A 12,748-nucleotide genomic window follows, 5' to 3' on the forward strand; every position below is an offset into this window, starting at 1 on the left:
TGCTAACACACTGGTCTGGGTGGCTAGTCCAGCTAATGCATAAAATTTGAGAACAGGCTATTTTTCACATTGGCATATCATTTAGATTGGGCAAGGAGGGCCTTACCTGTTTGTGGATTTCTGGCTGATGTCTACGTTTGACATTCTGGCATTTTAGCTAAATTTGTATATTAGCTTATGAATGGCTGCTTGACTGTTCTTGTGTACTTACATTAAACTAGCATTGATGTATACAGCTAGTTAGCTACCTGAGCCAGGGAAATTATTGGGGAAAAAATCTGCATACACACTAGGCCTAAAGGACTGGAGTTGCCCACCCCTGGTTGATTCAGTCCTGGGTTTGATCACCTCAATGGTCTAGTGCAGGGGTGTCTAGTATTGTCTGAAAAGGACCAGTGTGGGTTCAGGTTTTTGTTTTAGTCAAGCACTAAGACACATGATTATACTTATAACGTTTTTGATTGAAGATCACGATAGTTAATTAATAGTTATTTAGTTGAGTCGGGTGTGATGATACTGGGCTAGCACACAAAACCTGCACCCACACTGGCCTTTTTGTGCAAGATTGGACACCCCTGGGCTAATGAATGACTTGACAAGCTGTTGCTCCAAAAATCTAAACTGTGTCATTATCCTGCAGGCATGAATGACTTCAGTTACCTGCACACCAACTGCTTCGAGCTGTCCATCTTTGTCGGCTGTGACAAGTTCCCGCACGAGAGTGAGCTGGCACTGGAGTGGGAGAACAACCGGGAGGCCCTGCTAGGCTTCATAGAGCAGGTGAGAGGGAAAGGACATTAGCAGATTCTTACCCACAAGCCCCTGGCCCTGGAACAGCTTCAAATTTAAATATCCACTTAGTTTTTACACAAGCACAGTATGATCTCCATAATCATATGAACAAAAGGAAATAGATATGCATGCACCAGGTTGTGTGAAAGATGTATTTTGTTGGTGCTCATGGCTCATCATGAGGTCTCACTTCCTCTGCCAGGTGCATCGTGGGATCAAAGGTGTGGTGAAGGACATTGATGGGAACCCCATTGCCAACGCCACTGTGGCTGTGGAAGGGATCAGGCATGACGTCAAAACAGGTGAGTAACCCCTGGTTGGCTCTCTATCAGCGCCTGCTGCCATACATTTTGGCATCAGAGGTCTCTATGTTCTTCATAAGAAGACCTTTCATGTGCAGTTTTAACATTGTTGTCCACAGGCACCCTCAATTAAGCAGCAGGGGTCACTAGATAGTGATGAACAAGGACTGCTAACCAACTGAACCTTCCCATACCCTGGGTAACACAATTGCTATAGAGCTACCGGCCACAGTCAGCAATGGCACGGTCCAAATTCGATCTGAGATTGTGAGGCTCATCCATGCACCACAGCATGGTCCCTTAACCGAGGGAGCCATCTAGCGGCCCTAAACATGTGGCCTTAGTCACGTCGCAATGCTGCTTGTGTAACGGAGGATGCTGGTAAGGACACGCACATGGTTTTGGTGTGGTGATACCCGGTTGGTTACTGAGGGGTACAGATAAGGAAGGGGGATGTGCTCACTGTTTAGGCAGCGAGGTTGAATTGTCTTTCTGCTCCACAGCTGCTGCAGGGGATTACTGGCGTCTGCTGAACCCTGGGGAGTACCGGGTGACGGTGCGGGCAGAGGGCTACATGCCCCAGACCCGGCTGTGCATGGTGGGCTACGAGGCAGGGGCCACGCCCTGCAGCTTCTCCCTGACCAGGTCTAACTGGGACCGGATACGGCAGATCATGGCTATCAGCGGGAAGAAACCGATCCTAGTGAATCCCCAGAACCATGGCGACGGAAGCACCAGCACCAGCACCAGCACAGGAAACGGTAACGGCAAGGCTAACGGCAACGGGGTCAGGACAGTCGGAAGCGGGCTCAGTCCCCGCCAGGCCCGGCTTCGCCGCCTGAGAATCATGCGTCTTCGGCAGCAGCGGCTGAGAGCCAACCTCACCACGACTCCACCCACGACCACCATCACTACGATGACCACCACCACCACACCCCTCCCCACCACCACACCCGAACCACTGCCTGAAATCACCACCTCCTGGTATGATTCCTGGTTCCCCGTGGAGGACACCCTCACTGAAGCAGAACCCACGCAAGAATACAACTTTGAGATCAACTTAGAGGATTATGACTAGGTTCTCTAGTAAAACAGCACGCATTCACATAGATCAGTGAGTCTCAAAATGGCCACCTGAAAAGTCTTGTAAGGTGTCCTGCATCCACATCTTTGAGCTAAATACAACCCTTTTCCTGTCTGTCCACACACATGCGAGCACAAAGTCCCTTTAAAGAGCTCATAGGTGCAACTCTCTTTCTGCTGCGCAGAATAGCGGTCATGTACTTCCGGCGGTTTTAGACGGAGGCAAAAGTCCGCCTCTGAAGGATATAAGGGAAGCGGACTTTTAAAGGAGTTTAACAGAGGCCTAATCAATGAATGTAGTTCTTACACACAAACACAGCAGAGCTGATCGCAGGAGACTGGCCTGGAAACAGATAAAGAGGAACTCTTGAAATAAATTTGAAAATCCCATTTGAAATTTTTTAATTTACTAGTAAACTCATAGCAGTGCAAACAAACAAATAAACAAAAAATCTCTCATTTAAGTGGAAATGCATCACTCATCTTCAGATTTCTTTTTTGTTGTATTTCTTTAGGCAGGAAATGCTACAAAAGACAACAATAGATGTGTTATTTTAATAAATAGAAAAGCAGTCATTTATTTTATTTACCCTTTTTTCTTGCTGTATTGTTAGCAAAAACTAACAAGGACAGACATCTCAAAAAGAACACCCTAACACTTGTTTCTCTGCAGTCACAGATTGGTTACAATAAAAAAATTGTGAAAGTTCTGGGAGAGGAATTTCATAATTGATTGAATAAAGGCTTGTTTTGCTTTATGTGCTTTTGGTTAAGTCTGAAATTCATATTACACCAGGGATCTCAAACTCCAGTCCTGGGGGGCTGCAATGTCTGCATGATTTTGTGGTTTCCTTTCAATCAACAGTCAATTCAGGCTTCGGAAACAACACATGTGAACTCTTCAGCCAATCAATGACTTAAGCACTTATGCCCTGAAACACACCAAAGACCAGTAGACACTGCGGCTGTCCTGAATTAGAGTTTGAGATCCCTGCATTGCACATTAAATGCAGATGACCTCACTGAGACAGACTAGACAAATAGCTATAGAAAGCTCTTATGGTCTGAAAGATTCAAACAGCTTCTGAGGCAGAAGTCTCTGGCTGGTACAGATTAGGGACAGATGAGATGGTCATGCACAGACTGACACAAAAACATGCACATCAGGATGCCACACTAAACACTCTGACAAGGTGGGCCCTAATTAATGAAGGATAAATCATAAAACTCCCTCAGTATCATGTAGAAACAACATTCTTACATCTTTGTGATAAGTGCTTATAAAAAAGAGAAGAAAACTTTTCCGTTGACAGGATGTCTAACTGACTCTGGTCAGTTTGGTGCATGCAGTCTGCCTGCACAAGCCAAGCATAGTGTTCTGGGGGGAATGCGAAGTGAAAAGAAGCAGACTTGACATTGTGTTTTGGAGGTGAGGCTGTGCTCGCTTGCACTCTTCTGAACTGACAGAGGTTGCAGGGATGAGGAGTAAAAACACACAAACTGGGCATACAAAATGGGAGAAAATAGGTCCTACAATGACATTTATTTGTTCCAATACTTGGGGGAAAATGGTGGGTGTGGGGTGAATGTGGGGGCATTCGAATGCAGAAAGAATGCACACTAAAGGAACAGCTTGGAATTCACTAAAAACCTATTCCAGAAGAATGTGCTTGTGTGCTTTGATTAATTGGGCATTGTGAAAGTGTGGCTTGTGCCTTGAATATCTTTTTTCAACACATCACAGGATTATCTGCCCCACTAAAACAACCGTTTAACAGCAAGTCTTGATTTTTGTAAAGTTGTAACGCTGTGATAAATAAGCAGTAACCGCTCACTCAGATACGCAATGCAATAAAAAACACAAGGCATCAATGTGCTGAAGCATGCAGTACCGCAGAAGAGAATAGATTTGGCGGAGTCTGCTAGCTCCTGTTTGACAGCTCTTTGCATGTTCTAGTCCTCCCGTGTTCTCAGTGTGCCAAATCATTCCTTAACCATTTTGGATTCCTTTCTGGAATACATAAGAATGCTGTCAATAAGGCTAAAGAAGTGCCCTTTCTTGGCAAGAGAAGCCCGAGTCCCATTACACAGCGAGTGAACCGCACCCTCGTGGTTGAAGGCTGAGCCACACTCCTTCACTTGTTGAGTATGCAAGCTACCGTCTTGCAGACCCCCGCGGATATCAGCGCTGCTCCCCGTCCACTTCCTTCTTCTGATTGGACGAAGGAAATGTCACAGGACGGTGCCAGTTCACGGACTGCTTTATGGAATTTTTCTTGGAAACTAAGAAGGAAAATCGAGATCAGAGAACCATCAGGAGACAGAGAACCACATTTTTGTAACAGATCTCAGATACTAAAATCCTATCAGTGCACCATAACAGTGAAGCTATTGAAATTTGGTCAAGTCCCCCATTGTGTTAAACATGGCACAAAGGTCATTTAGTACGACACAAACAATTTTGGGGAAAAATATGGGTTCCCAAATAACCTGCTGGCAAGGCTAGCATTGGAATTACTTCTCAACAGTTTTAACCTTTCAATAACAATCAGGCAGGCAGAAGAGTGCAGAAGAGACCGTTTGGACATTAAAGGCCAGCCTTGACACAGTACTGTCGCAGAGTAGATGGGGGTTATGTATTTAGTCTGCTAACTCTGCTTGTCTTTTTTGACAATTGCATAGTGTATGAGTTCCACTGAGTGCCATCTTCTAGTTTATCTGTGCTCTAACTTCATCTATTGTGTAACCGTTTAGAAATCCTTATTAGAGTGTTTCCATGTTTTCATGTGGTTTTTGATTCTTGCTTTTTTATACTTGTCATTTTTATAACTTGGCTACACAAGGAGCTGCCCATCAGAGACAGTATAGGTGTGCTGATGGATTGTACACTCAGCGTACTAGTCCCTGTCCTCTCCTCCATCCGGTGCCCTCCTCCCCCTCACCATGGGTGCAGTTTGTAGACGGAGCCGTCGACGCCGACGGCGATCTTGAGCTTCTCCTGGCCGCGGCGCTCCCGCATGCGGTTGATGATGCTGGCGAGGCCCGCCCCACACAATCGGGCGGCTCGCGTGGAGACGCTCTCGCAGGCCAGCCGAACGATGTCGCAGTCCAGCTCCGAGGCCGACAGGCCCAGCCTGGACAGGACTTTACAGATCTGCTGTCTGTCCCCTGTGTCACTACGGAGAGAGAGGGAGAGAGAGGTTAGTCAGCAAAACAGCCAAATTTAAGCGGAACGCTTGTTAAAAATTTGAGAACGAAATATTTTTATATATGACAAAATCTAAGGAAATAAATATTTTGCCTGCACTGTTCTGTTGATATTTTAGCCTATTTGATACAGTATTTCGTTTTTTTTTAACCTGAAAGCAACAGTGTCTATACTGCCCACTAGAGGAATCATTTGGTAATGGTGTTTTTGACCATTACATCACATTATCTCGTGGCTTCATGAACACTTTAAATGGAATGGGGAGGTGACTGCAAAGGCAGAACACACTTATGAGAATGAAGAAGAGTGAACTTGCCTCCCACCCGCAGCCCAACAGGGTGGAAAGAGCCCATCCTCACCTCTCTATCTGAGACACGAAGTGGGTCTCGAAGCTGCCCCTGGTCTTCAGCTGCTCAGAGGCCCGGCCACGGAACAGCAGGCCCTGGCTCACCAGCTTCATCAGCACCACACGCACCAGCTCCCCCATGTACTTCCCACTTATCAGCTTCTCATAGCTGTGAAAGAGGGGCAGGGGGTGGGACAGAGGGGAGGGGTTTAGATTCCTCATGCAAATCTGCATCTGGCAGGCATTTTTAATGCAAGCAAAGATCCTCTTTTAGATCCCTTGTAGTTTAAAAAAAAAACAAAAAACCTGTTATTAACCAATATGCACAATCATGAATCATGAACCTCTAAAGGGGCACAGTGGTATGGGGGGGAGGGTGGGTGTGAGAGGAAGCATGCAGTATGCTTTGCCGAGAGGCACAGCAGTGCCACGGTAAACATGCATTAGCCCGCGCTGCGTGCTAATGATGATCCTCGCCTCCCTGCCCCAGATTGATGGCCGCTTTATGCCTCTGGTGACAGGGGGGTGCGGTAAAACAAGGGGGTTGCCCGGATACCACGCAAGAGCCGCGGTGGACTACGTCAGCGCGGGGTCTGTCAGATGAGCGCTTCGTCACTTCCCAGCTTAGGGGACGACGGGTCGCTCTCAGGCACGTCAATATTTGTGCTCTCTACTTTACCTACAGTGTTTGTACAGTAAATATGAGTCATTGAGAGCAGTGTTTAGGCATAAAAGGGTGTTTATCTGTGTCATCTCTTTCAACAGATCACAGAAAAACAAAAAAAGGGTGCTTAGCCTAAATGATTAAGGCAAATCAGTCAGGGCCAGAGGGGGGAGTGCGGGGGCACTTGCGGGAAATGTGCGGGGAGTGGGGGCGTTTGGGGGGTGACTGGAGGTGTGTCGGGCTGTGTCAGGGCATGACTCACAGCTGCTGGCCGGGGTTGAGCGACGTCTTGTCCACCCTGCGGTCGTACTCCAGACGGAAATCCTCCAGCTCGCCGTTGGCCCCGAAGGCCCCCCACTCTGTGTTCACGCACATGCGGCCCTCCTCTCCCTCCACCAGCTCCACCCTCCCCATCTCCTCCATGTAGCAGGCATTACAGCCTGTACCTGAGGGAAGGAGAGAGAGAGAGAGAAACACTGAGAGAGAGAAACCAACCCCATATTCGGCATGAAACTGACTCTACATGTAGTCACTCACCAGTGGGGGCAGGGCAAATTAATTCATTGTAACATATTCAGGTATTAATACAAACAGTGAAAGGCTACTCCTTGTCTTGGCATGTACACAAATCCCCTTTCATGTCTTCTAAAACAGAGAGACATCTGGGGCTGCTGAGGTTGCAGAAAGTAAGAGACAGAGCGTGAAAAAAAGTGAGTAGTGTACCAGGAAATGCAGAAAGTGAGCACTGTAGCCTGAATGAGACAATCTGAGGAAGCCACAGATTATCCTATGAGAAATAAACAGGGAAAATGGCTCCCAGGAGAGATAGAAGAAGGGCTTACAGGCAAATTACAGGGAAAGATTGGATAAAAAATTACAGAGAATCTGTAAAGCCATCCTTGAAAAAATTGGACTTTTCTAACACAGTAACATCCAAATTAGGGTAGAGAGAGGAACACACCAGCTCCACCGCACCTGTGTCTCAATAAAGGGACTCCAGGGAGTTTGACCCTTACCTACGATCACTCCGACCTCACAGCTCCGGTCATCGTAATAGCAGGAGATCATGGTGGCCACTGTGTCATTCACCATGGCAACCACATCCATCTCAAAATCCTGGGGAGCACAGGTTGGGCGTGTTAGACTGTCCTTTGCCCACACCCTGGTGACCCTTCCCCCCACCACCTGACCACACCCCCTCCCCACCCCCACCCTAAAAGGACCTGGATTCACCAGTGTCTTTAGAGCAGTGGGGATTTCATCACAACACAGTGGCACAATGCTGCTTTTCCCCAAGGTAAACTGCTCTTTGCCTTCGCTCATGGCGTGAGCTTGTCGTGATTGGCTCAGGCTGTGTCGCACAATTTCATAATAACCAACCTGAGGTGAGCACATCTTGTGTAGGTGCACAGAAGTGCAACAGCAGCCAGAATGTAAATTCACCATGTTGGTGGACATTGCTGGCACTCCATGCAGACAGACAGACATAAAGACAGACACACAGACAGACTTACCCCTCTCCTCTTGATGGCATCCTGCAGCAGGCTGACCACATTGTTGCCCTCAGCACCTGCAGCCTTAAATCCTTTGGTCCAGTTCAGAAGGATCCCCTGGAACAGTGATAGTTTATTTTAATTCAGTTCAGTTCAGGTCAGGTCAGTTCAGTTCAGTTCAGTTCAGTTCAGTTCAGTTCAGTTCAGTCCAGTTCAGTCCACTTCAGTTCAATCAAAGTTTATTTAAAGACTCTAGCTTCCTTTTTGTGAATAAATATCAGTTTCTTTGTGATTTTTAAATAAACATTGGAAATCACATAAGGCAATGCTCAAGCAGTGACACAGAACAAATAGACAATCAATCAGCTGCTTTGCTGCCTGCAGTCTGTTGTCAAGCAGCCCTGCACCCCTTCCACCATTTTGACTGTGCTTGTTGGTGATTTACCTCACAGTTGTCTTTTGTCAAGTATGTTTAATTTCACTTGAAGTCTTATATGTCTCTGACCTTGTCTAAGTCCTCATGCCGGACTGGGAAGGAGAAGGTGAACCCCAAGGGGAGCTTCTTGTGCTTGAGGTGATTGTTCGACAGGAAGTCTGCGATGCACTCAGCAATGTAGTCAAAGAGCTAGAAGAGAGAGAGAGAGAGAGAGAGTAGGTGAGGGTGTGACAGGGGGAGGGGGTGGGAGATGGAACCAAACAGAAATGAAGGGTATGAAAATGTAAACCAGGTTAATGCAAGCCACAAAGCTATATAAAAGTAATCAAAACCTGGGGTTAGTCTATCGGCAGACCCGGCTCTCACCATTTGTGCTGTGCCAGTCATGGCCTCCTCTGGGATGGAGTACACCTGGTGCCTGGTCTCCACCTTCCAGCCCCTCTTCTCATCCTCCACCACTTTCACCAACATCACTCGAAAATTTGTGCCTCCCAGGTCCAGAGCAAGGAACTCCCCCACCTCTGAGAAAAAAGCATACATACCAGAGCAGTGAAAAATCATTCATTAAATGACATTACATTACATAATTTAGCAGATGCCGTAACCCAGAATGACTGCAGCTGAAACTGCAAATACACAATTCTATACACTGACCTATAATAAGATCCCTTGATGTTCTAAATTTTATTGCACCTTACATATAAATATGAGTGGAGTCTATAGATGGGGGTTCCATCAAACAGGCAAAGAAACCTAACTTAAACAGCAGAAAAGCAACCTTTGAGGTGAATTAAACAATCTATTAGTATATAAATTAACCCAGTAGCCTATGGGAGTGCTCTTTTGTTGGAGTGAAACAAGCAGCTTGGCCAATTCACACACTCAAAAAAACCTGACCTCTCTTTAAACGGATAGGCTGTTTTAATGGGATACAAAGTCAATAATATGATCACTTTTTTTTTGATTGATTGGCACTGTCCCTTCGTGTGACTTCGAATGCAGGAGTTAATCTGTCAAAGACGTGTATTACTTTATTTACAGGGACCCTTGTAATGGTTCAACTGGTGGCCAGATGAAACCTCTTGATTTGTGCGTGAGGTCGGAGCACATACCTGATCCATCTGCGGTCAGACACACGTAAGTGGGTAACATTTTAATGCTGGCCTGGTCGTGCGTCACGACGCACAACCCCCGATCCATCTCCCGCTGCATCCTCCTCATCACCTCCATTAGTTCCTCCGTATCAAGCCAGAAATCGGACAGGATCTGATCTACCTGGGGAAGGGTAGAGCGAGAGAGAGAACTCTCTAAATAAAAGCTACTGTCTGAATATGCAACCATGGCACTACTGATAAATATATTACCAATCCAATTTCTCTCTTTCTTCTCATCACATATTCAAACAGACGGTGGCTAACTGACAGCACAATATTTCTACCACACTACTCTGCTATGATCTGTGTGAATTAATGATGCTAACAAGATACTGAAGCACATTTTGCCCTCCCAGGAAGAAAACAGCAGACATTCTAGCATTAATGGATCACAGAGGACCTTAAAAATGAGTTCCTTACCCTGAGGATTCTCCCCAATATGGAGCTGCATGATTTGGGCCCCTTCATCTTCATCATTCGGCAAGGAGTGACACAAGGCATCTTCACTAATGAGTGCGTGTGTAAGAGTGTCTCTACTGCAATGAGAGCGAGTGAGAAAAAGTGTGTGTGACAGAGTGGATGTATGAAGAGTGTGTGTGAGAGTGTGTGTGAGTGTGTGAGGACTGCAAGTGCAACTGCACGAGAGGTTCTGTCCTTTTTATTTGTCACAGACGGGGGCTGGCCAGATGCCCTGTTTCTCTTTCACACGCACTCGCACACACACACACACACACACACACACACACACAGTCTATCTCTCTCTCTCTCTCTCTCTCTCTCACACACACACACACACACACACACACACACACAGTCTATCTCTCTCTCTCTCTCTCTCACACACACACACACACACACACACACACACAGTCTATCTCTCTCTCTCTCTCTCTCTCACACACAAACGCACACACACACACACACACACACACACACACACACACTATATTTCTCTTCCTTATCATCTAGAATATCTTGGACTTGATCACCCAATAAGCTAGCCAGAGGGGAATGACACTGTTGCAAAATATTTTTAGAAAACATGACAGATTTGGTTAGTTTTCATCACTTCTTTCCCGCCACGTCCCAAACACTGTTTCTATTTTTGGCCTGGCATTGGCACATCCTTAAGGCCACTCAAATAAAGAGAGAGAGATCAAAGACACACTCTGAAATCACAGCAAATATAATTATTGCAAACAAATGCCCATAAATGGCACTTTTTATACTGTAGATCAGATCTCTCTCCAATTTAAAGAGATGCCATCATACATATAATTCGAACATAAATATAATTATTATTAAAGGTATTGTATTAAACGAGGAAAACAATTTCTCAATTACAATCAAGTTAAAATAAATTTTATAACATTTTAATTCATCCTTATTTATGCAGGAAGGTACTGAGCTAGGCAATTTGTGAATTGCCAGTGAAGAAGACAAGTGAGATAAAATGGAAGTTTCTGAAGAGCTTTGTATACAGTATAAAGACAAGCCAATATTAGGCCCTTCTACTGGACAGGGATGGGCATCCTACAGAAGGACACAAATCAGTGATGGGTCACCTGTTATACAAGAGGCTGCACAGTGGTACACTGCTTCAAAGGCTCAGCCTCTAGGGGTGCCTCCATCTTTAAAAGACCAGGACCCAGCAAGTCAGCCCCCGTAGATTTTTTACACCTGTTTTTAGCAGGGCATCATGCATATTTTTGGTGGTAAAGGGATAGAAGGAGAATATGGAGGCACTGACTTCATCAAAATCATCACCAACAATGGAAACAGAGTGAGCCATATGTGGTATTGATACAGACTCATTTCTAACCTTAGACAATTTGGGCCCATCAACATCATTCATTAAGCTTATAAAAGATGGGCCCTTCTGAGATAAAATGACTGTTGAAAGTACTTTTTATTGGTAATAGGAACTGAATCTGTGGTAGACATGACCTGCTGCAGCAGGAAGTGGTTGGAGCCACTACACAGTTAAATATCCAGTGTTAATTCAACACTAACAGTATTAATTTAACATGAACCGATAACATTTAGTCCCCATTGAGACCAAATGTTATGTTAGTGTTGAATTAAAACAGTTAGAGTTCAATTAACACTGGACATTGTCCTGTGTAAGCTGCAGAGATTTGGTGGGATTACTCCCAGTCTCAGACAAGGCATTCAGATAGAAATCTGATTTTGTTTTCTAATAAGGGCAGAACATTTATTTCTCAACAGCCAGTCAGCTGTCAAATCAGAATGTGTGGCCTGACTCTTGCCCGCCTTTTAGTTCTTTCAAATGAGGTCAAGCAATTCAGCTGAAAGCCAATAACTATTTTGCTATATAACACTTTAGTTTTTTAGAAAGGTGTGTGTTGAATGGCTACAGATATAACATGAGAGGAAAAAAGATTCTAAGGAAATTTCAGGGGCAGGTATAAGTGAGACCCCCCCCCCCACCCCAAGTCACAGCAATACATGCCATTTAGGAAGACTTATTTGTGGAAATCTCTCCTCAAGGCTCAGTGTTTGGTAACTTTTGTGTCACAGGAAATGGGATGATGGTCACTTGTATTATTAAAAAAAAAACACTCCACATAATACCTATGTGTGCACAGTATTCGAGAGAATAACATTGATTAAAGTAGAATTAGCAGGGGTTGTTTTAGATTTGGGTGGGTGGGTTTTGGTATCATCTGAATTAGATTCAGGGTATTATTAATAATAATAATAATAATCATCACCATCATACATAATAACTTATATTTAACTTATTTTAGCATACAGTGCTTTGGAATTATGCTCATGGTTCAAACAGCTAATTTAAACGAAAAAAGGAATGTGTGACGTTTATGGTCAGAGGTTCAAAAAGTGCAGAGATGCCAGTAAGTTCACAAATTTCACAGCAGGTCATGGAGAGGGCAAGGCCAACGTATCAGGTGAAGCTTATCAGTACAAACATAAGCCTAAATTTAGATCTGACACTCTTGTGCAAAGTCAAATCAGCTGAAATGACAGTAGGTGAGGGGGGCAATGACTAAATATAGACTTGAGCAAACTACACCCTTATCAAACAGAATACTGCGTACTAGCATACTAAAATATTACATCAATAAAATATAACAAATATAACTACACAGATATATGTAAGCTCAGCACACCCCACAGACATGACCCATCTGAGCCTGCTCAGTGTGTTCTACAGACATGACACATCTGAGCACGCTCAGTGCGCTCCACAGGCATGGCCCATCTGTTTATCTTCAAGTACAATGTTTA

General features: G+C 44.9%; 2 protein-coding genes across 2 annotated transcripts in view; one reads left to right on the forward strand and one right to left on the reverse strand.

Annotated features, from left to right (window-relative positions):
* The window catches only part of aebp1a (AE binding protein 1a), a 24,236-nt gene extending 21,301 nt beyond the window's left edge, over nucleotides 1-2,935 (forward strand). Inside the window, exons 18-20 of the mRNA XM_064307155.1 lie at nucleotides 641-780; nucleotides 995-1,094; nucleotides 1,598-2,935. Coding sequence (XP_064163225.1) covers nucleotides 641-780; nucleotides 995-1,094; nucleotides 1,598-2,172 — 815 coding nt within the window. The 3' untranslated portion in view covers nucleotides 2,173-2,935. The remainder of the gene's footprint in view (nucleotides 1-640; nucleotides 781-994; nucleotides 1,095-1,597) is intronic.
* LOC135238951 (hexokinase-4-like) lies at nucleotides 2,660-10,133 on the reverse strand. The gene is made up of 10 exons (XM_064307156.1): nucleotides 9,899-10,133; nucleotides 9,437-9,599; nucleotides 8,691-8,845; nucleotides 8,394-8,513; nucleotides 7,910-8,005; nucleotides 7,412-7,511; nucleotides 6,658-6,841; nucleotides 5,745-5,900; nucleotides 5,120-5,353; nucleotides 2,660-4,460 (listed from the first exon to the last, which is right to left on the reverse strand). Exons 1-10 carry the CDS (start codon nucleotides 9,977-9,979, stop codon nucleotides 4,313-4,315), a joined length of 1,437 nt encoding a protein of 478 aa, XP_064163226.1. The 5' UTR covers nucleotides 9,980-10,133; the 3' UTR covers nucleotides 2,660-4,312.
* Between the last annotated feature and the right edge of the window lie 2,615 nt (nucleotides 10,134-12,748).

Source organism: Anguilla rostrata, chromosome 14 (genome assembly GCF_018555375.3).
Source record: "Anguilla rostrata isolate EN2019 chromosome 14, ASM1855537v3, whole genome shotgun sequence".
Classification (NCBI taxonomy): domain Eukaryota; kingdom Metazoa; phylum Chordata; class Actinopteri; order Anguilliformes; family Anguillidae; genus Anguilla; species Anguilla rostrata.

Bases quoted from the DNA above. Each gene is read 5' to 3' on its own strand.
- LOC135238951 (XM_064307156.1), bottom strand. From the start codon at position 9,979: ATGCCTTGTGTCACTCCTTGCCGAATGATGAAGATGAAGGGGCCCAAA. The intron at 8,846-9,436 runs GTATGTGCTCCG...CTTTTTTCTCAG, and splicing joins TCTGACCGCAGATGGATCAG to AGGTGGGGGAGTTCCTTGCT. The intron at 6,842-7,411 runs GTAAGGGTCAAA...TCCTTCCCTCAG, and splicing joins TGAGGTCGGAGTGATCGTAG to GTACAGGCTGTAATGCCTGC.